Source organism: Monodelphis domestica, chromosome 6 (assembly GCF_027887165.1).
Source record: "Monodelphis domestica isolate mMonDom1 chromosome 6, mMonDom1.pri, whole genome shotgun sequence".
In the NCBI taxonomy this organism is placed as follows: domain Eukaryota; kingdom Metazoa; phylum Chordata; class Mammalia; order Didelphimorphia; family Didelphidae; genus Monodelphis; species Monodelphis domestica.
Window position 1 is genome coordinate 104,700,558 of NC_077232.1, and position 24,945 is coordinate 104,725,502.

A 24,945-nucleotide genomic window follows, 5' to 3' on the forward strand; every position below is an offset into this window, starting at 1 on the left:
GTGTTTCATTTACTTTGAAGAAGTCATTTAGGTGCAAGGTGAATTAAGCCTGTAAACTCTAGTTTCTAATTTTAGTGATTTATCCAGCTCTTTATTCTCTTGGTCATGTTCCATCCAATACTGTAATTTCAGACAATACATCAAGGCTCCTTTAATCAAGAGGGCTTTTCCCAAAATGAAGGAGATTAAGGGACTGGAGATGAGAAAAATAAAAGAATGTGTATATGACTGAAAGAAATCAAATATAACTAATGGATAACTCTTTTCATACTTGCTAATATAGGTAGAAATAGAAGTGGGCCTAAATTCTTTAATATCACTAAATGCAAGAATATGTAATGCATGTCTATGCACATGCACATATATGTATATAAATATATTATTAAATATACATGCATTTTAAGTAGATATATATACACATATATCTATCAATCAAATATATTATCATTCCCTAGGCATTATGGGGCAGAATGACTATACTGATGCTCCTAGTAGACAACTGTGTTTGGATCACAAGGCAGGTTTGGTGACTTCAGTTTTGAGAAAAAGAAGCAAGAATAACAAAAGTGACTTAAGAGCTTCTTGCATTTCTAGTCTGCAATTAAATTAGTTGAGATAAAAATAAGGAAGCCATTATCTATTCATCTTTATAATCCTCAGCAGCAATCAGATACCAGATTGTGGAATAAAACCCCATGTGTTACTTTCCTGTTTACATATGCTAATTAATCTAAATAGTCAAAATATCTATAGATTTGACATTTTTACTAGAAAACTAAACTCCACTGACTCATTTACATTAATTCCCTTCCAGCTCAAAGTCATGTGTTAAAGAGATTAAAACAGAGATTTAGGTGAATTAGGTGAGAAGTTACCTCTAGGACACCACAGGTGAAAGGTGGAAGAGATGCAACAAAAAGCTCTTTTAGAAATTACTGCTTTTCCCCAGAAAATCCCACTCTAAGTGACACATCAGTATTTACTCTATAATTAATCAATTTGAATCCATTACTGTAGAGGCTCAAACCCTCCAGCTCACACTAGTAAGCAGGATAGAATGTTGAAACTTTGCCTAGAGAATCACAAATGACTGCTCTTGGTTCTGCTAATTGTATTATTTGACTCCTTAAGGAAGTTTTAAAGGAGTACCTGACAGTTACTGTGAAATCAATGCATGTCAAAGAAAGTCGGGTAGTTTCAAATCATTTTGATTTTAATTTTGGTGATTTTAATTACCTGATTTTTCATGACAACTAATAACAAAACTTGTCTATTTTGGTTTTAAGCTGGAATATGCCGTCTTAGGGAAAGTTTTAAGCAGTAACATGTTCATTTTGGTATACTTTTCTCATATATATAATTGATGTTTATAGGTAAGTTGTTTTTAAATCTTCATAGGAACTCTTACAGCATGGCCTATTAAATAGCTAAATAATAAGAAGGGTTTTATCCCATATATTAATGTTGAACAGAGAAATAAAATACCTTTTACCATTTCAAATTGGATAGTTTTTTCAGGTTTTCAGAAAATCATTTCAATTACTAAAAATCATTCTATTGCTTTGATATGCCAATGATATTTTGAAGAGAAAACTATCTAAAAGTACCTACTAGTTGGAGAAATAACATTTTAAAATATTAGCAAGTATAACATTCAATAATAATATATTACCTGAAACCAAATTTTTAATTTTGGCTCAAACTCTTTTCAAGGTTTGATTATCATTTACATTTTTGTGGTATAGTTATCCTATACTCATCTTAAAGTAAATTTATTTCTGATTAACCTTTTGAAAATAAGATACCGCAATATTAAAAGTATAGCTAGTACCTAGCTAATTTTTATATATGTCTATATTTCATTTATATTCTGAGAAGGCATCATAAACATAGTGAAACACAATAGTTCCAAACATAACAGGAAATTCACATCCCTCTCTACATATTCCTCTCCCGTCACATGAGGGGGTTGGACTAGATGACATCTAATGTCCCTTCCTAGCTCTAACATGCTAGCATTGTGTTATAACCTAGAGCCTGGATCAAAGGACAAACTCCAAGTCTCTGAAAGTATAATGAAATATTCTCTAAAGGTCTGATAAAATATCAATTCCAATTATGGAAATAGTCAACAAAATGCAAGTTCTAAACCAATTCTTTTCTTGTTATTTTAAAATAGGACCCTGATATTGACACATTAAGGGACATACAAGCTTCAGTTACTAACCTTCCATAATATGTACCATTATAATTACTTTGCAATTTATTCCATTAAAGTATGTTTACTTTTTAGTGCTTACTTCTTGTTAGTAAGCATATGCCAACTGCTTTCCTTCTCAGTAAGTGGGAAGGGAGGAAGAAGGGAGAGAATTTCAAAGGCAAAATTAAAAAATGACAGAATTAAAAAAAATAGAAATAGTAAGTATATAACATAGTTTGTGGAACTCTGGGTATTTTTTTTTACACAAATATGACAGTAGCAATCACATTGTCACAAAAATCTTTTAAAGAGACCAACTACAAGTATAAATATTCCAAAATTATTAATTTATTATTGTTTACATCAACTGAATTTGTATTTAATCAATATAACAATCACATTATAAAAAATTCATTCCATATGTACATGAACTCCATAGAAATATTGCATTAACAACAAGGCATAAGAGAAATTGCTGAGTGATAGTGGTTACAATATAAAAAGTAGAACTTTCATAGCTGAAATACTTTAGTCATATAGAAATTAAAATTCTATTAGATACATGTATATTTCTTTAGTTTAATTTGAAATCAAGATTTTTTTCTCTAAATACATTTTCGTAACTGAAAACTTTCAGAGCAAGCCATGAAAAAGATGAAGGATATCAATTTTAAAAAACTGAACAAAAAGAAACCAAATTCCAAAAATAAAAAATCTTAGTGAAGTGGCCACCAGCTATTATTTTTAATGACGTAGGAGTGTGTAAAAAAATAATACTTTCTCAACAATAAAACATCTTCCCTTTTTATCATAACATCTTTGTAAATCCTGCTATTTTCTGATTTATATACTGACTAAAGTCAGTCTCTTGCAATTAGTACATTATTAACTGACTATCATTACTATAACTTAATATTTCTCTTTTGAATCTGATTTCAAACTTTTCTTAATTCTATGATGCCCAGTGTTGCTACAGAGAATTTTTCACTAACTTTATAATAAAATTTTTGTTCTTTACCTCCAGAAGTTTCCATGCATATAAGTATGGGCTTATTTCTTTTGAATTATATCAGTATTTTTCTATATTAGTTACTTCTGTCTAGAAAATCTGGAAAGAAGACTTGGATTTTATATTTATACTTTTCTAAATGCCAGTTTCCATAACACTTATTGACTGCAGACTGGAAAATGCCAAGACTGCAAAAGATAAAAGAAAACTCATTATGCAAATATAAACCAGTACTTTGGTAGGTACTTCCATATAAGAAATAGGAAGACAGAGAAAATACCAGAAGAATAATCAGCAGTACTTGAAAAGGTCAGGGGGACAAAGGAAAAACTTATTTTTCAATTGTGAAGGTGTGTATAGAGTGTGTGAGTTATAAGAATTCCAAAGCATGTTTTATCACAAAGCCAAAAATAAAATAAAAACTCTTAAGATGCTAACTTATAAACGAGGTAAAACAAATCTGACACAGAGATCTAGAACTTCTAGCATTCTATTTAGTGTATCTGCCACGTAATAAGAAGCAAAACTTAAAATAGAGACTTCTATTCACTTTCCTATTTAAAAAATATTGAAATGAAAACACAATGACCTCAAGTAATTGTCTTTACAATAATGAAAGAGAAAAAGCTACATTTTAAAGAGAAATAACCATTTCAAAAATTACAATATTTCCTCTGAATAGGTCTTAAGATGTTTCTAACAGAGCTGGTAGCACCTTTGTGAGAACTTTCTCATTTAAAATTCATTTTAATGAGACATACTTTCCAGCCTTCCCAACTCCTCCCACCACCCCCCAAGAGATTACGGAAACAGGAGTCTTATCATCCTCAGAATGGTGACATACTTAGACTTTAACTATCTCTTTTATTATGTATCATTTAGAAAGCAAGCCTGGACATGACACAAGTAGAAATTATCTGGTACATTGGCTGAGATGTAAGTGGAAAAGTGAGCAACTTACATATTTACTCCACCCCAGCACGTGCTTTAGGATACATTTTGAATCAATCAATAACTTCTTTCCAATTAATTTGCTTCTTTGTTTTAATTTTATCCATGACTTTGACAAATCTGAAGAAACAATGAATAGCCTATATGCTGTTTATAATATATATGAAAGAGGTATACTATGTATACTTTGAAAAATGTTCAGAGCATTAAGACAATCACAAACTAAATTTTCTCAGATACTCATAGTAAAGTTCAATTTAGGAAATGATATATGTGTAGTGCACATGCTTGCTAATATGAGAGATTTGTTGTTAAGAGTATAAAAATTATTCTAGACTATTATAAATATCAGAACTCAAAAAAGAGAAGCTTTCCAGAACATGTGAAAGTTTCTCCTTTCCTTGAGTTCAAATCTTTCTTCCCGTGACAGATTTCCATATTTGTAAAATAGATATTACTGAAAACAGATATCCAGCTGTCCAAATAATCAGCCACACAATTTTAAAGCATGGGATATGAAGATACAGACACATACTTGTCTATATACTAAATACATTTGCATTAAAACAAACAATTGCCCTTCTGAATTTATTAATATTGAACTGCTCTTACAATTCCCAAGTAATTCCTAAACAAGTCTTAAAATAAATAAGCCTCATCTACTGGTAAATCAGCTGGTCTTAGTGCTATCATCAGTATAATATATAACATTCATTCTGAAACTTCTCTTTTTAAAATTCTTTCTGTATAATATTTTCATTTTTTTCATGCATGGTAGTTATGAAAATACTGCTGACAACTTACATAAAGTTTATCCTATACATCGTCCATAAACAGAAAAGCTTTAGCTCTCTGTGTTCATCTCAGTACACAGTTTCTCTGGTCTAGTTTCAGGTACCTCTTTTAATCCCCTTAAGAAATAAGTATGATAAAACAGAGCAATGTTAGAAGTCACTAAAAAGCACTCCCTTACCTTCTAAACCTGCTTCAATCAGCCCAAACTGTTCCAATAATTTTACAAAAAGCACAATCACGATCAGAACTGCTATCATTTCAAGCCCTTCCAAGTTCATGGTGAGCTAGGTCATGGTCCGACCACAGGTACTGAGGTAAGTGCTCTTCTGCCTGGCTTTCTTTGTACAGCCATTAAACTACATTAAGAAGGCTAGTGCTGAGAAGGGAGAGAAAGAGAGAGAGAGAGTGATGAGTGTGAGTGAGTGAGTGAGTGAGTGTGTGTGTGTGTGTGTGTGTGTGTGTGTGTGTGTGTGTGTGTGTGTAGAGGGAGAGAAAGATGGAGAGAGGTAAAGGGAGAGGTAAAGAGGGAGGAGGGAGAAAGAAAAAGCAAAAAGAAGTGGGGGAGAATAAAGAAAGGGAGAGAAAGAGAGAGAGAGAGAGAGAGAGAGAGAGAGAGAGAGAGAGAGAGAGAGAGAGAGAGAGAGAGAGAGAGAGAGAGAGAGAGAGAGAGAGGAGGATGCAAAGAGAAAAGGATGGAGAAAGAGACAGAGAGAATGCATCCTGTCTACCCTAGCAGAGGCCAGAAGTAGCAGCCGGATAAACTCAGGCCTGTCAGAATTATCTGTATCCTCGTTATCACTCTTACACAGAAAGACAGCCATGCATGAAGTAAAGCGCCGATCACCCAAAGACCCAGGAGGTCATCCAGTAAAAGTCCCCAGTAAAAATGACGTGCCCGGAGTGATAGCTAGACATCTGGGAATATGCTGCTCCTGGTGCCAGTCAGGGCTGCTGGTAGGCTTGTTGTGGAGAGTCAGTTGCCTTGGTAACAGAAGCTAACTAATGTGTGGACTCACTCATGCTGGATACTAAGGGATGAAAAAGGCCTCCTCTTAAACATGAAAATTGAAAAAAATATAAAAAGGAGGAGTTACAATTCTGACTTTGCTGCTTCTGATGCATTATTAGCCCAGGAAAAGGGCAAAGAATTTTAACTAAAATGGCTAAATAGGACAGAAAAATGAGGGTTTAAAGGATTCATTGAGTTTTAAATTTTTACTTTGCAAATAGTTCCTTCTTCTGAAAGCTCCATGTTGATAATTATGAATTAACTCTTTCATTTCATTATCAATGATTACATTTCAATATTTCAGATGTATTTGTGAACACATAACAAAAATATATTTTATTGTTCTCTCTGTAGTTGTCTTTTTTTTGTGATAGAGAAACAGTTGATCAGAACAAAATGCTTCCTTAAGTTTATTGAAATGTTTTATACAAATAGTCCATACTTGTGGAAATATTAATACCAGAAGAAGAAAAGATCACATTGCAAATAGACCACACAAACTTTGTAGCATTTTAATTTATTCATCACCCCTAATAATATTGGTACCTGAGAATTTTCCAAAGTAGTAGTTAATTGGATGCATAGATCTTCCTTCAGTTCATTCACAAGCTTATTACTCATATGTACAAAAATATGCAAGATTCCTATCGGTGAATTAGATGGACCATTATGGCTAAGTGCCAGCATTTATGCTGGTTCTCCTCCAATCCCTCACTCCCACTTAAAGGAAAATAAAGTCAAAATAATTTTAGTTAACACCTTATTCTAAAGTTAATTCTTTGCTTTCATAATACTCTTTCTAAAACCATACAAATTGTCTAACTGTGAATATGTGAAATGGGTTAGTCCTTCCTATTCAAAATTGAATAGATATTGATCCTAGTGGGGTTCAGAGAGAAGTAGTATTCCATAGAAGAATGATGTTAAATTAAATTAGAATGAAATTATATTTATAAGATGTGAGTCCATACCCTCGCTTGGTTATTTAATTACATTTGAGACCTTGAGCAAATCACTTTAGCTGTCTGTCCTCTGTTTCTTTATTTGTAAAATGAAGTTGCTTAAGATCCTTTTTATGTCTATTATCCAATAGAACCATCCTTTCCCTATCCAACAACCATGAAAAAATTAATTAGAAAACATTTATTAAGTATCTATAATGTTAGAGAAACCTATGGTATCAGGTAACAGGGATGGATACAATGACCAAAAAAGATATAGTTCCTGTCCTCAAAAAGTCTATATTCCGTCCATGAGGAAAATGACTCAGAGTTTATGTTATAATCAAACTTCTAAGTTTCTTTAGACATCCTATTCACCCCCAAGACTTCTGAATGCTTTTTTTCCCTTCAAAAAACTTTTCTGTCCCTGATTTCTACAAACTGAGCCACCCTTTTTGAAACCACTCTTCCTTATTATTGTATGCTCAAATTTTACTGTCTGAGGTGGTGTTGCAGCTTTAACCCCATTTGCCCCCTTTCTTATGTCCATTGTGTAAGTTGTTGTCAACTTTAGTTTACTCCAAAGGAAGTGAGCACTTAGTTATCCTATGATTATGTCCCACATCATCACATGTCCTATACAGAAGAGCAGTGATTCTGCTATGGTTTATTAATTTCTTTGGATGACTTTATGTTTGTACTCTTTACCTGTTGTTGGAAAACCCTCTTACCTAGTGGGTAAACTCTTCTTTTGCTTTCAAATGGGATTATACTTTGGAGAAGGCAGCGTAGGATTGCTTATGCAAGAAGTCCTTGAATCAAAGTAACTTTTGGTCCTAGAAGCTAAAGGACCTCAAATTATGTCATGAGTAATAATTTCTAATATTTATTCTTTGGGGAAGGAGTTGAAGGATGAGTAAACTCCTTTTATCAAAATGGGTTAGCCTATGTTTTCCAATTTATAGCCTAATACAGATGGGCATAGTACTGAGATATTAATTTACTTGCCCAGTATATTGGAAGTCTAATTTGACTCTGGGTTTTTTTTTTCACTTGGGCATTTTTTTTCACATTGATGCATGGAACCATAATGCTTCTCATTTCTATAGGGCCTTATATTTACAGTTTTCCCCCAATTATGGTTGATACTTAACAATTAAATGCATTAGATATTGCTAATATTCTTGTGTCCATTTTACAGACAAAGAAACCAAGGCTCAGAGAAAACCATAAAAGCATAGATTTTAAAATCAAGAAAGAAACATTTGAGTCCTTGTATTTAGAATTTGAAGGAGCTTTATGGTCATTTAATCTAGTCCATTGTCTTCATTTTACTGTCAAAGAAACTGAAACCTAGAGAAATTAATTGGGTTTCCCCAAGGTTTTTGAGGTAGGTTTTTTACCTGAGTCTTCTGATAGCAAATCTGGCCTGTTTCTCCACAATACCATGTTGCCTCCTAGTCTCCTCCTTTTATAGAGGAGAAAACTGAAGGCCTGAATTGATAAATATCTTTCCAGAAACATAGAGCTAGTAACAGAATTATAAATGAAAATCAGATTTTGACTCAAAAATCCAGTCATATTCCCATTATAACACAGTTGCCCAGTCACTCATTGCTTTCTTCAGGTGGTTTTATTTTTTAACTTTTTATTATCATAATGCAAATGCTAATAGGAGATGAAACATTTAGTAATTAAGTCCTTATTCTTATTTAGTTATTTAGAACACTTTCAATCCTTGGGAGGAGGGGCTTGGTAGAACTGAACATTATTTACATTGCCTAGGGATTGAGGGACAAGAAAGGGAGTGATGTGTAGAATGAAGGTGGTTTGAAATGGGAGACTGTGGTGTGAGGATTCCATACCTTTTGAATAATATTATTTTGCTTATGGTGCCCTTGGTTGCAGAGCTTGAAGAACCCAAAGTAGCCTGTAATGGGAATAGAGATCTCATAAATTCTCTAAAAGGTTAAGCATCACTTCTTTTGGGTTATTCCTTCAATTTACATCTGGAATTAGCAGGTTGAATCTCTACAGGGTAACTGCTATCTTAGGTGATGGGGTAAATCTATGGGAGATTATTCTCTTAACACTGTAGTCCATGAGCCCTTGTTCATATGATTTCCCTTAACCAACTAGTCAGTACATTCAGTACTTAGAAAAGATGTTTTTCTCAAAATGGTGTAGGGGACAAGAACAGTTAGTTACATAGCATCCTCCCATAAAAACCTACACCATGCTTGGAAAAAGGGAAGGGGGTAACCAGCAACTTAAAGTATAATGGTAGTAAGGATCATGTAACCAAGATAACTTTGGATCAGGAAAGTCTCAATATCATTTCTTTTTCTGGAGAGTCCTCATGAAGTTCACTTTGGTGTAGGTCTCTGCTATTAGAAATGGATAAGTCGTTATGATGCTAGGCTGATTTGGTTCCTCACAGGCTATGGCATTTCCATTGAATGGAAAACTCATCAGTGCTTGCTACTCATAGGGTACCTTGTCTTGGTTAGCTGTGTCATTCTGAGGCTCTGCAGGGACAAGAGGGTCTCTTGGCTGATAAACTGGACCCTTCTTGGGCTCAGCTGTTTCTGGTCTGGGCCAGACAGGTGGTTCAAAAACTGGGTAGCTTCGATCATACTTGGCTAAGCAGATTCAAAGTCCCTTTGGAACTGGCCTTCATCTACCTTTCCCGTTTCATTAAATCTTACTTCCCACAATGACACTCTTCAATCCAGTGATATTGGCATTCTTGTTTTTCCATGAATAACATGCTTCATTTCTTGTCTCCAGTCATTTTTCTCTAGCTGTTCCCTTGCCTGGAATGTTCTATCTTCTCATCTTCACCTACATACTTCCTTTTAGTCTCAACTAAAATAGCAACTTCTATAGGAAGTCTTTTCAACTCTTTCTCAATTTTAGTGCCTTTCTTCTCTTAATTATTTCCCATTTCTCCTGTATAACTTGTTTGTAAATAATTGTTTGTTTGTTGCCTTTCCCATTAAATTGAGTCCCTTGAAGAAAGGAACAATTTTTTTCCCTTTTTGTATCTCCACTACTGAGCAAAGTGCTTGGCATATGTATAGTAGCTGCTTCAAATGTTTGCTGATGAACTGCTGTTTTTAGATTAAGTTAGACAAGTCACTCAGCAGCTGGTTCTAGGAAAATTCACTAGATTCCTTGGACTTATTCTTTGATGGGCAAGTATTTCTATCACCTCAAACTTTTGGTTCTGTTGTGTGTAATCATTTTCCTTTTCAGGTAGGGATTGTTGAATCTTCTGCCTGGAGGTGACAAAATTTAGAGCCGATTCTCTGAGGAAGCTGTCTGTACCTCTTTAATTTCCTCAGAGGTTTGGCTCTAAATTTTGTCACCTCCAGGCAGAAGTTTCAATAGTCCTTCTGCCTCAAAGTCAGGTCCACTCCAATAATGCTTTCCAGATTCAGAATGGAATTCATGTTGGGACTTACAAAGATGAGTTGTTGAGGACAAAGGAATGAATGGAGGAAATTTATGCCCTGTGTGCAGATTCATTGTCCTTCATACCTTTGCATAACCCAGTTGAGCATTTCAAGTCTCAGATTCATTCTAAAGTGTGGAGTACTTCTTTCATATCCTATAGAGTTTTCCTTTACATTTCAATATCTTCTGCCCTTTCTAACCTTCAGCTTTCTAGAAGTCCACAGGGGCATATCCCTTATAGTTAGACAAAGCCAAAGGTTCTGCAGTCCTTGAGTTTTGATGTTTGATGCTACACTAGTATTAAACTTTGTCTGCCTGTCTCCTCAAAGATAAGCTAACACGTAGAATCTATCTTCTCACTATAGTCCAGTTTACTCAAAATCACCATTTACTGGCAGGAGTGAACACATTTATGCTTCATTTTCAGCTTTTGGAAAGAATGCTTGCCTTCTTCCAAAATGGAAAATGAAACCAGTCTTGGACAATTTGAAGTGAACAATGAAGATATTCTAGACAAATAGGTCCTGCCCTGATTCCAGGTTGGGGTACAATCGTTAGCTTCCCCCCATCTTTTTATAGCAGTAACTAAACAGCAGATTAACTCTAATACACTGGGCTTGCATTCAACAAGCATTTGTGTTCAGTGTACTGTGCTAGGTGCAAGGGGGATATGAGTAAGACATAATTCATGCCTTCATGTCCCTAACACTTTAGTATGAGAACAGTTAACAGTCTAATAGGAAAATGAGATAAGATACTACCAGGTGATCATTTTAAAAAGTCACCAGGTGAGGAAGATGATTTGCAGGTTTGGGAGATAAAAACAGTAAATAAGGATGATAAAGAAATCTTTATGGAGGAGGTAGTGGCTGGACATACATATATGAAGATTTTTACAGGAAGGAATTTCAAAGCTATATATCCTATAGACCCACCATGTTTATTCTCGAATTCCCCCCAAATTTAGAGCCTCTACTAATACTCTATTTCATGCCTGAGAAAATAGTAGAAAGAATACTCTAGAGGGCAAATGTTGGCTTGTTAAGTTCTCAGAAAAGAGAGCAAGACATGATGACATTATGAAAGAAGCCTTTTTTTTTCCTTGATAAAAAAATGAAGGTAAGAAAAATAAAAAAAAAAAGAGTTCTGGTGTTTAGAGATGGACACATCTATTTGTATAGTTTTATTACTTGCAAAGATGTCTGTTGCTGTTTATCTGTGGACAACCTACCAGCTGAAATAAGAACCTGAAGAAAACTAAGAACCACAATAGATAAACCACTAAACACAGTTCTCAAATATTTAAAGGGAGAGCTTAATCGGAAATGTACTGGATTTAAGAATAAAGGAAATTAGTTTGAATTCTAACCATGATTCTTATTTAAAATATACTTATAATATCTAATTTATAAAATTGTTTTAAGATCAAATGAAATACTGAACTCAATGTATTTTCTAAAATTCAACACATTATGTAAATGCTATGGTGCTATTATTATTATCCCTAACTTTCTGACTTTAAAATTGAACTGCTGCTGAAAATTGTATTTCCAGGAATTCTTTTTGCCAATAAAAGTGGAAGTATATTATTATCAAGCTGTATTATTTTTTTAAACCCTTATGTTCTGTCTTGGAGTCCAAAGCTGTATTATTTTGTAGCTTTTCCACAAAATTCTTAAGTATGTGAACAAGTAGATCTAAAGTCTAGATTGGTGGTCTACAGGGATTTAGTAGTGACTCTTTTCTGATAGTTGAAAGATGGGATTAACATCTATTTCATAGTCAATTTTTGAGTAGTTTTCTTAGCTTTATTCAACAATTAAATATAATACTAGTGACTAATGGGTCCCTCAATAGTGGGAACACTTGTCATTGAACAGGGTGGCAAGCAACATCTCTTTCTACCCCCTTATTTTACATTTAAATTAATTCAGGCATTGTGAGATGAAAAGACTTCCCCAAGGTCACATGGCTAGTTAGGAGCAGAGCCAGGATACAAAGCCAAGCTTTTTCTAACACTGGATACTACCCTTTTCTCATTACACTACTGTGCTTCTCAGCTGTAATTTCTCTTGGTTAGCCTTGGGCAGGAGGACTGATGAAAAATTCTAATACATTGGGGAATACCTAAGCAGGAGCAGGAGCAGCTGTATGTTGAGAATGACTTAAAGTAATGACAAACAGGGATACAGAAATACCTCAGGAGTATAAATGAAGTACAACAGGAGTATAACTTCAAATGTCAAATCCCCCATGCTGATTAATGTAGAAGGCTATGTACAAATTGGAAAGAGAGAGCTGGAAGTGGCTGTAGGAGCTGATCCAAAATAAACTTTAAAAACATGGTAGATAGAAGGAAAACTGTTCTATATACATTCATCTATGTAACTACACATTCTCATGGAATCATGGAAAAGATCACATTTTAAAGATAAAAACAAATATGTATCCTCTACAACTATGTATATGCAAACATCCATCTGCTACTTGATTCCCCAGAGAGTTTTGCCACCCTAGTATTTTTTATTTAACTATTATTATCTAGCTGATATTAATGAATCTGTGAGTTCACCCAAATAAAGAAGGGGTGGAGTGGGGTGGACCGTGTTACATTTTGTTCTGAATGTCTCAAACTTTTCCAGAAAGCTGATTAACTTATTCCTAACCAGAACTGAAATCCATCATTGGACGTATACTAGTTTTCTCAAATTTCTCTCATTTTCCAATATCACCCAAGTGCATTACTCCCCTCTTTAGTCTCAAAATATTAAACTTTTGATTTCTCTGTCCTTTAACCCATCTTCAATGGCATCTTCCATTTGATTATAAATTAATTTAAATGACACATATTATTGAAGCACAGCCATTCTAATAACCAAGTAAAGTAGAAAGAATAATCTACTTAATGCAAATGAAATTTGTAGAAGCAGAGATGTGGCAGATATTCCATCTTAAACTCTAATAACAACAAAACTAGTCAAGGCAAGAGAGTCTTTTGCCCATTGATCCTTTGGGTCTAATCTTTATCCAAATCAATACTATAAAAGTAACAAAAGTTATAACGTTATCTGATGCACATTTCATTCATTATGAGCTTTTTAAATATGCAAGTAATTGAATCAAGTTTATTTATATGATTATTGAAACCCCAAGAAATTTCTATAGATTTCAACTCTACTTAATGGAAATCTTACTTGCCAACTTTATATTTAGTCAAATTTCATTCCCCAACAAATTCTTCTCTACAACAAATGAATCCTCATTAGATTTAAGACAGATTGTATGTCCCTACAGTAATACTGAGCTTAGGAAAACTGTTTACTTTGCAATTTCACTGCACTAAAGAAACATAAAATATGAAAAGTAATTCATGGCATTCCCTTCAGGCAATTTTTCATACACACTTTTGTGTTGTAGTTTAATTACTACCAATGCTAATTGCATCATTTGTTAATAACTTTGATTCATAGAAGAAATATTTCAGATACAATAACTATAACTATTATTACATGTTGGAATCAATTTGTAAATAATAAATTTGCTCATGTCTTATTTAAAAACACAATACAAGGAATAAAGCCTTTAATAGTCAGAATATTTACAAAATAAAGATATTACCTAATGGCAATACATCAAATGCAAGTAAGCACATTGTCAACAATTACTCTGTTTATAACTGTATTTTAGTCTAAAAAAAACTGAAGCCAGTTAAGAACATCAAATCCACTGGTAAGAGGACTATTTTCTTTGGGTGGTATTTATCATGTGACTGATCAAAATCCTTATCCTAGATTCCATGGTAAGCTAATGGACACTGGTATTCAGAATAGGAGGTTCTTGTGGACAACTTTTCTCACTGTTCATGATATGGAAGTGGGAATGGGCCACTACAAAACAAAACAGAAGCATCTTATTATGCTGCAAAAGCAGATACGTGATCTAATTTGACAACCAAAGTGGAGCTTAGTAAGATTGTGAATACAGTTAATTCCTTAATCTTTTAGAGAAATTACTATAAGAAAGGATTTAGAAAAAAAAAAAACATTTTGCTCCACCTGCAGTCTGGCAACTGGAATTAAGTCCAGAAGTTATAAATGTCTTTGGTAACCCAGTTGTTATTTGGTTTGCCACTCATAAATGGATAAACAGATGAGATTGTTATATAGAAGATCATGGTAGTAATAATATAGCTTTGAGGATCTGGCACTAAAAATGTTAAGTTGGGAAATTGGGTTTCCATTCAACACTTTTTTACTTCCAACTACAAAAAACAAACAAACAATGGAGAATAGTCCTTCCAAAGATCCTTAGGTGACTTAAAATGTCAGGAAAACTTTTTTCCTCAACCAGATGCCCAAAAGCCAGAAATCCATTGATTACATTCCTTTTAATTAAAACACTGTGAAATCTGATGGTATAAGACTAGAGATCATGAAATCAGAGAAAATAGCAACAGAAGAGGATGTAGGTGAAGGAGTCGTCTTCATGGAGATCATCATTAATATAACATATTGCTTCAGTAGCTGTTAGAACTCTTCTACTTTCCAATGGCTATTACTTTGTCCTATTCTGCAACATTCATTAAAACACTTCCAGAGATATTAAGGTCTCAATCTCTGCTTTCAATGCTGAATAATGGACATCAAAAATGAGACATGTGGTTGCAAAGTTCCTAGGCAAGAGCTAATCTCATAGCATCCTTGAAAGCTTGCCCAAAGGAAAAATAAGTTGAATTAGTCAATTCAGTGTAGCTGTCAAGATTACTATTGGTTTGAACCCATCTACTATTCATTTTCACTTTTCAGAGACTCATTTGTTGTCTTGCATGCCCAGCCTTTTCCTTCTGAAGTCATAATTTACTAAATACTACATTCGTAGTTGTTATGTTTTTACAAATCACTCAACTCTAAGGAAGCATTTTCTGTACTGCTAATAACTAGTTTCATGTTTAAAAGATTCTATCACATGCACGTCAAAATAATCCTTTACACTATAATTTTACAGCAAAAATCAATTTGTTCTCATGAATTGTTTTGTGCCTGGCATATTGTAAAGCTTTTCTGTGTAAGTCTTAGAGTGTGTCCAGGGTATTTGTTTGGGAGATGTGCCTAATATTAGCCAGAAGAAAACTTGGCATTGAATATGTCATAAGTATTTCAACCTCTTTATCAAATGTCTGGTATTTGATTAAAAAAACTCAACTTGTTTATTTGTGCCAATTTTGGTAAGTTCTTCAGACTATGAATTTTGAGAGCAAGCTTCTCAATCATTTTGATTTGTAATCATTTGATGAAAAGGTTTGATTCCACCCTCTACCCCCATCCCTAATTTCCTAGATATATTATTGCCAGAAAGAAAGAGGGGCTACGATGCTCTCTGGATATTTAACTTAAATGTAGTGGTTTTGGATCATGATAATGTCTGCTATGAACAAGATATTTAAAACAATTTTTACTGATAAGCAGGTCTGAGAGGCAAAAGAGATAGAAAGAGGAGAAGTTAGAGCAGGTATATGTACCAAGATGACATTTGACTATACTGTATCACACAATCATACTTAATATGCCACACAAAGCATCAATATAATGTAATGAAATTATTTTTTAAAACAAATATCCAATTATGTGTACATGATTTAGCATAGTATGGTGCGAGGCTACTGAGCTTCTCTTCCTTTTCTGGTTTTCATCATTTTCTTCATTTTGAGATCCTTTAATTATATCCCTCTGGTGCTAAGCTGCATATTTCCTGGGTGGATATTCCAAGAATTAGAAGTTGCTGGTGGTGAGTCATTCTTCTTTACCCTATGAGACTTTAAGAAGATGTTTGTCTATAAAAGCAGATAGTGAAGAGGGAGGAGAGAAAAAATGATGACCTTAGGAGAAGTTACAGCTATAGCTATGATGGAGTGTTAAAGTACTTTGTTACTTTCAATTTGACTTCATAAAAGACATTTGAATCTTTATGTAAGTTAGTGACTCTTTGGGTCATATTAAGAAGGGAAGTAGAAAAATAATATCCAAAGTATTCGAGGGTGAAAACAAACTAAACTTAGTTATAATTTTTAGGCATATATTGTCTATTCCTAGATGATTAAAAATGCAGAAAGTTAAGTAAAGACCATGGGAGCTAGGTGGCACAATGGGTAGAGTCCTAGACCTGGACTCATCTTTTTAGCTTCAAATCTGGCCTCAGACACTTGCTGTATGATGCTGGACAAACCACTTAACCCTAACATGACTTGGAGATTGAAATGGCAAACTATTCTGGTATCTTGGTCAGGAAAACATCAATGGTAAATTGACCTCAGATACTACGTGACTGTGTGATCCTGGGCAAGTCACCTAATCCCCATTGACTAACCCTTACTGCTCTTCTGCCTTGGAACCAATGCATAGCATTGATTCTAAGATGGAAGGTAAGGGTTAAAAAAAGAAAAGAAAACACCAATGGGATTTTGAAATGTCAGACACTACTGAAATGATTGAACAACAAAACTAAAGATAAATAAACACATTTTGTTGATATAGACTTGAGGTCTACAGGCAAAGAGACAACATTCACCTTGTTCAAATTCAGTGGCAAACAAATGGTGGAACTCTAGTATTTACTCTTTGCCCAGAAATAGAACCCCAACTTTTTATTTTAAATAGCAAATGGGGAAACTTTTTTATACTCTATACACAGAATTCATAAAGATATCATTTTATATTTAATATTGCTATCCAAACTTACTCTTTTGTAATTTTCCTAAACCTTTCATCTGTGAAAAATGAAATCATAGTTTAATGAAGGATAATTATATACACTGAGGTTATCAGAAATCAGACAAAATACGTTTACAATTACATGTAGTATATAGGTAGTCAATCATATCAATCACACCAATGATAAGTCACAAATATGATGTGATGAAATTGAAAAAAATCTTTTTATCTACATATGATTTAGCATATCATGGTGGTAGGTCAGTGAACGTCTATTTTTGTGATTCTCAGCATTTTCTTTCTTTTGAGTTCCTTTAGTTATGTTTTGCAATGACTTCTTATGATAGAGTTTATTGGTTTGTTTTTCCAGAGCAGTTTCACAGCAACAAAATAAAGTCATGTTTATTAGCCTATTACTGAATGCTTCTACAGAAACACAACAAAATGCTCATTTGGCTGAAAATCATGAAACAGTAGAACATTAGACCTGAAAGGGATTTTAGAGATGATCTTGTCTAGCCCTTCATTTTCAATCAAGAAAACTGATGCAGAAAAAAAAAACAGGTGCTGATAAAACTGTAAAACCATGAGCAAGTTTCTTTTCTCAACATTACTGGTAAGGAATTGAATATAATTTTCATCTTGGAATCTGCAAAGATACTTTGTATAAAATAGACGCTATGGGGTGCATTTTAGGCTTGATGCCTGTCAGTCAGGTTCTCAATATTTTTATGTAAAGCAAATTTTCTTCTATTTTAAAGCAAGAAAGACAGTTCCTAAAGTCTATGCTAAAGTTAAACACAATGATTAAATATAACAAGTATCCAAGGAATGAAAAAGAATATTGTAAAATCAGAATATGTTGCAAGATTACTTGTGTGTGAAGCCAGCATCTTGACCAAGATCCTCCAATTTTTATAATGACCAAATAAAAGGTCCTAACCATCAAAATTCTATTACTACATTTCATAGAAGAGCAAATAGTACTTTCTAAGATCAGATCTATCCATGAGATTCAAGGAGAAGAATCTTAGGAAGAGGGTCAGTTCAAGAATTTTTTTTTAAATATTTCTATGTTAATATTTTAATGGAATCATGATTTCAATGATGAGTTCCAATTGTACAAATCATTAGTCATCCATTTTTATTCACCCTTGATGCTTTTCCTCTCCCATTAATAAATCCTCTATATTTTGTGTATTTCACAATATCTACCAATTCCAATATATCAACCTCTGTTTAAACTCCTAAAGTTCATATCAGCATACAACCACCTTCAAAATAGGTCATGAGTACAAAATGAAGATTAGCTCTGATTGTGATCACCATTACTTAGGAAATCTAATTTTAAAATGTTTCTTCACAAAACACATTGCCAAAGTTCTTTGGCTATCCACTCTTCCTCATTTCCTCTTTCTCCTTCTCTTTCCTACCATTATTTCTTTTCTTTCCTTTTTGACTATCTTTTGCCCATGCTAGAAGTATTATGGTTGCTTAAAGACTTCATCCACTGATGAATGGAATAGGATCTTTGGCTGCAATTTCCAATTTGACCCATTTCACCCCTCTTGGCCTTCTCTGCAGCTCAGCATATAAATACCACAATTAGTGCAGATGTTGAATCAAATTTAGCCCTACTGCAACTTGGAACTCCTGAGCCACTCTCAGTATCTCCTGTAGCTTATCTCCAGGTATATTATAGGTATATACTGACTCCATTTGTAAAACCATTGATATTTCTGAAACTTGTGAAATGAATAAATAATATGGCTCAATCAATCCATAAATTAACTATAAGGCTTTGACTATGTGGAGGGCACATTGTCAGACACTGGGGAGAGGCAAAGTTTGGAGGAAACATTTTAAGGTCACCATTTTTAAGGAGATTACACTTTAGCTCGATGAGAGAAATAATACATATATATATATATATATATATATGGTTTGTTATTATACAAAATACCTTATAAGTGTATAAGAGAAATAAGAATAAAGTGGTAAATTATTCTGATTAATGAGGATTATTGAAAACTTTTCAGGACCGACCATATTTGAATTGGGAATTTGGAGAGGAACCTTAGTAGCAAAATTATCTAACTTACTCAGGGGAAGATGACTTTCAGCTGAGTAACCAAGTCCTGCAAAAGATCCAGTCTAGCTGAACAAGGGAAGTATTTCATTCACTGATGACAACTCATCCCAAAGTGAATTTTGTAGGTTTTCATGAAAGAAGAAAAGGACTCCCTTTACTAAGATCTATAAGGTACTATTCGGTTTCCAAAGCTACCTGCACATGTAGCCTACTCTCTCTAGGATCTTTTTTACATGTAAAATGAGGGTATGACCCCCTCTTTTTGGGGGGTATTATTTCTAACTACTCTTCTTCCTAGACCTTCTATATAACCTTTTTTTTTTGCCAAAGCAAACTGATGGCAGCTAGTGAATTTATATTGGGCAGCACATTGGTTAGGTAATAATGAGTGACAGTAATGGAAATCCCAAACCATCACTGTTATCTCCAGAATTCTGGGAAGGTACAATTCTTATTTCATTCAGTGTGAGGCAGGAGAGTGAGCCTGAAACAAGTCTTATCTAAACATCCAATATCTAGATCATAAATCACACTAGCTCTTCCATAAATGTCTCTGATTTTTTCCTATAGTATTACTCTACTTGTACCTGTGCTTAATTCTCCTTGTGGAGGCAGCAATTACCTGGGGGGGGGTGTTTGCAGGCTTCAATTTCCTTCTACAAAAAGCTTCATTGAGCTCTCGCTGGCTACTGAGAAGGGATATTCCACATCTTAAATTTACCAGCATTAGGATGCTTCCTGAAAAGTCATGCAGTTATTAACAGTGAAGTTTGTGCTCATATATTACTAGGAATATAAACCAGTGCTTCTTAGAAGTGATGCTTCACCTTCTGGTCTTGGAGTATGCTTAGTTGCACATTGCCAGATGGCACTGAGAAATGATTTGCCTACTTCTCGAGAATCCTGTCATCTACAGAACATAAATATTGACAGAGATGCCTTTGGTATTATGATAGGAGTCAAGAATTTCTACAACTAGCTCTGTAATTGTGTCTTTACCATTTGTATTGCTCGTTAGCTCCTTGTGGGCTCCATTTCTACAGCAATACCAACACCCAAAATAACAGACTTAACACTATGTCCCTTTTCAATAGACCTGGAAAAATAAAACAATGCTTTTTTTCAGTCTTTTCCATCTCTTATCAATTTATCACACTGCCAACAAATGATTACTAAAACACAGTGCAAAATCCTAGCTTGGCTTTTAAAGCTCTCCAAAATATGGCACCCAATAACATTTTTATTCCATTCACCTTCATCATTATCATCATCATGATCATCACTGTTATAATTTATATTGACCTTTAAAGTTTTCAAAATGCTTTAAAAATATTATCTCAGGGCAGTTAGTGGTTCACTGCATAGAGAGACTGAACTGGCTATGTGACTCTGAGCAAGTCACAACTCAAATTGCCTAGCCCTTAACACTCTTCTACCTTGGAATCAATATGTAGTATTAATTCTAAAATGAAATATAATTGTTAAAATATTATTTCCTTTTATCCTCACAGCAACTTGGGAGTCAGATGCAATTGTGATATCTAATTTAAAGATGAGGAAACTGAGTCAGACAGAGATTGAGTGACTTGCCCAGGATTATAAAGCTAGAAAAATCAAGACTGAATTTCAAGAATGAAACTTTCAACAATGAAGCATATCGCAGCTCTTTTTTCCATATGAGAAGTAAACCAAATCAGTTCTTCAGGCATTGTCAGGAGGCATATGAATAAAAGAGCCAAGTAGTACACTTGATAGATTGCCTCATTTTTCTTAGATCAAATCTGGCCTCAGGCACTTAATAGCTGTGTTTCCCTGATCAAGTCATTTATCCTTGTTTGCCTCAGTTTCCTCTCCTGTCAAATGAGCTGGACAAGGAAATGATAATGTATTCAAGAATCTTTGCCAAGAAAATTTCAAGTGGGATTATGGGGAATTGGACATGACTGAAAACCAGCTCCACAACATTAAATATTAATACAAAGAGATTTTCTGAACATGAAGCACATATAATATTCTAGGTGCTTACAAGCTGGTGACTCGTGTGTTAACAGCTGTTAATGCTATGAACATGACAATGGTACTGCATTGTATTTTATCTTAAATTTATATGAGTGCAGTACTGAATAGAACCACGTATGTGGCAGTATTATAAAAAGGATAATGGGATATCCATTAAAGAGTCCATCCAGTCTATCTCATATTGACACATATGGGTTGGAATAGTTTTCTTCTTAGGTTCCTTACCTGGAATTCCATGAGATTTTGATAAATTTTCTTTTTTATGTCATTGCCCTTGCAATTCTAGAGCCTTGCCTTCACTTGTTATCTTCAAAGTCTTAGACTAATTAATTAATTAATTAAGATTAGTGTGTCCTTAAAGGACTTCTAGATTGTTCTGGGCCCATCCTTATATTTCATTAGTTTTCTAACCTCCATTTCTTTGTTTTCTGAGGTTATGTGCTTTGGTCAAGATAAGTAGTTTCAGTCATTTATTGAGGGCATACACAGTTTTGTGTTTATTTGTTTGTTTGTTTTGGAAGGAAGTGTCAATGTGTGGCAAGTTGATCAATTGCAATTAAAGGTTACAAATTTCAAAACTTTTGGCAATGACTGAAATTCCATGCCAGTGATTTTGAAAAATATAGAAGGCCAAACACAATTATATGTGATCTTTGGTTTTCACTTACTTAATTTGAGATATAAAAATATTATGGATAAGGGACTTATTCATATCATCTTTATCATGATTCATTACCTTCAACAACAATAACAAAACACAATAAGGCTGTAAAAGTGAAAGGTAACATATGGACAGCCTAAGTGATGTCCTGGTATCAATGAGACATTACAAATACCAAAGGAATCCAGCTACTTAGTTGAGTGAAATTTTTATTCAGTTTCATGAATCTTTTCTGGATAAGGTGTTATGCCAGCTGATTGACATATAATGAGAAAAACAAAAGAGTCTGAACAAGCTTCTATTAAATGGGAGGATGAAACAGGGACATGGATAAGTAAATATGATAGAGATTGATAAAACATGGTATTTTTCTAAAAGAATTCAAGAAGAGACAGAGTACGGACAACTGGAATAATCAAGGGAAACTATTCAAAGAAAGTGATGCCTGAAGTCAGTCCGAAGGTAAAGAATCTGAAAGACCAAGCTGAATGAGAAGTACATTACTGAACAGGGACTGGTTTGTATGGATGTACAGGGTCAAGATAGGATATGGTGCATGTGAGAAGAATTAGTAATCCATTCTGGGTGAAATGTAGAATGTTTGAGGGATAATACTGAGAAATAAGTCCAGAAAAGCCAAGATGAAGTATATTGGGAAAGGCTTTACTTAAAGCTTTTGTATTTCACCCTGGAAGGAATTTCAGAAAGTTTTTAAGTGTGGGAACAGAATGGGCAAACACATTCCCTGGTATGACAATTATCGGATAAATTAGAGAGAGGAAGAAATAGAGCAATGGGACCAATTAGAAGACTACAAGAGTTCAAGTGAGAGATAATGAGGACCTGAAGTAAGGTGGTAGTAATGCTAGTAGAGAAATAGGGGAGTGTGTGACAGATGTTTTAAAGGCAAATTAATGTGACTTTAAGAACTTGGTGCTTATGGAATTTAAGGAATGAAAGATTTTAAGACCCAGCCCAAGACTATGAAGCTGTGTAATAAGAGGTTAGAGGAACCTCAAAGAGAAATAAAAAAAATCTATAGTAAAAGTTGAAACGTAGAAGGGATGATGACTCCCTTTTCAGATATTCTGAGTCAGAGATGTCTAGCAGGGAGTTAGAGGTCTGGGACTGGAGTGAAAGGAACAGATTAGTGCTGAATATACATACACATATACATAAACAAATGAGAGGATTTATTAAATATATATTAACCACTATTAAAAGCTTCTCATCTCCTTTCCCCTTTCCTACCTAGATATGGATGGAATGAAATGACAGAGAAAGCATGAAAACTTGATAATTACATCTGATCTTTTAGAGGAAACAAGGGGGGTGGAATCAAAGGTTTGGGGAAAGAACAGTTGTTACTCAAACTCTGAAACTGGAGCAAAACAGGAGAGGATGGGCAAAGATTCAGAGCAATTCTGAAGTATAGACAGAGTGATAAGAGGGAGCTTACAAAGAATGACCTTAATTTTATCAATCCAGGAGACAAAACTATGTTCTGGACAAGGGACAGGCAGGATACTTTAGGTGTCTGAAAACAAGGTAAATTCATCAAAAAGCATTTATCAAGTCCCTACCAAATGCATTTTCCTAGGCTCTGAAGATATGAATACAAATAATTAAGAAATCCCTTCTTGCAAAGAATTTGTATTCAATGGAAAACACAAAAAGTATGTAATGGTGAATTACACTATAGTCTTCAGTAGAGAAATGTTTACCACATTGTGGCATGTGATAGAGTTGGTCAGGGAAGAATTATTTTTTAAAATGCTACATAGAAGGGGGAAGTTGGGTACTTCAGTGGATTGAAAGTCAGGCCTAGAGATGGGGTGGGGTGGGGGGGTTCCTAGGTTCAAATTTGAACTCAGACACTTCCTAGCTATGTCACTTAACTCCCATTGCCTAGCCCTTACTGCTCTTCTGCCTTGGAACCAGTACACAATATTGATTCTAAGATAGAAGGTAAGGGTTTAAAAAATGCTAAATAGCAGTGAAGTCCAATCTATATGAGACTAAGAGTAATTTACAAGTGACCCAGTAAGCATGCTACATGACTTTCTTCAGCACTGTTCAGCAGCTTGGGAGTAGGAACAGAGAAGGAAGATCATGGAAGTTATCCAAGAGTGAGGATTTAGGAAAACTTATTCAATGACTAGAACTGAATTATTAACTTTACATTAATGTCAACAAATAAACACACACATATATATATATTTTACATGCAAATATGTTGTTATATCTTTTTTGTTTTATCTATAATTCAAATGCTTTAAATATGTACTCATTAATGAGTGCAGTTAATTTCTCTATCAACATAGAATAAAATATGCATATACATATATTTATGTTTGTATATATTCAGTGTTAATCTTGGTGATGATAAAAATTGAAGATATGGATGCCAAAAAGATAATGCGAGGATTCTAGGACTAATCTTGAATGTGTAAAATGTATAAACTGATAAGCATCATTGCCTGATGATCAGCATAGCTGAGATTGAAGAAGTACAACATGGAAATTTGGGACATAATTAGAGGAGATTTTGTCCAATGCCATTCATGAACATATCAACTGAAGTGTAAAGGTAGAAGTAATATATACAGTAAAAGGTCACATATCGAGTAAGTAATTGATATATTGAAATGCTATATTAATATGTATGAATCTCTATATGATGCATACTTATGTGGTATCTTTTTCCCTAGAGGTTCTTTTTGTAACAAATACCAGTGCATTCAAGATGAAGCAGGGGGAGTTTTGTATTGGCAGTCTTTGCCAAGGGAATTGGATGGTTTTTCTATATAACCAACAATCTTAAATTCCTGATCACTTTTCAACTTGCCTCTTAGGTTTTTGGAAAATCTTTGTCTTTTGATTTCATTTTCATACTTTAACCATTCATTCCTCTGTGTAGGAGTACTACTGGAAAAGAGAGAAATGGGATGGAACAGAGGCAAAACTCTAATCATTCAACTGTGATCACTTATCTGCTGATGAAAGATCTGATAAGGAGGACATTACAATTTATAGCTTGAATAAGAGTTTTGTATTTTCTATGAATTTCAATTACTTGTACCATCTCTGCCTATGTTAGCA

The 24,945-nt window shown here is 34.1% G+C and overlaps 1 protein-coding gene across 4 annotated transcripts in view; it reads right to left on the bottom strand.

Annotated features, from left to right (window-relative positions):
- The window catches only part of KCNIP4 (potassium voltage-gated channel interacting protein 4), a 1,185,503-nt gene that overhangs the window by 491,051 nt on the left and 669,507 nt on the right, over window positions 1–24,945 (bottom strand). The window contains exon 1 of one of the 4 annotated variants that reach the window (XM_001362848.3): window positions 5,134–11,737. The exons of the other annotated variants lie outside the window; for them this stretch is intronic. Coding sequence (XP_001362885.2) covers window positions 5,134–5,233 — 100 coding nt within the window. The 5' untranslated portion in view covers window positions 5,234–11,737. Of the gene's footprint in view, window positions 1–5,133; window positions 11,738–24,945 lie in introns of those variants that run through there. 4 annotated transcript variants of the gene reach the window in all.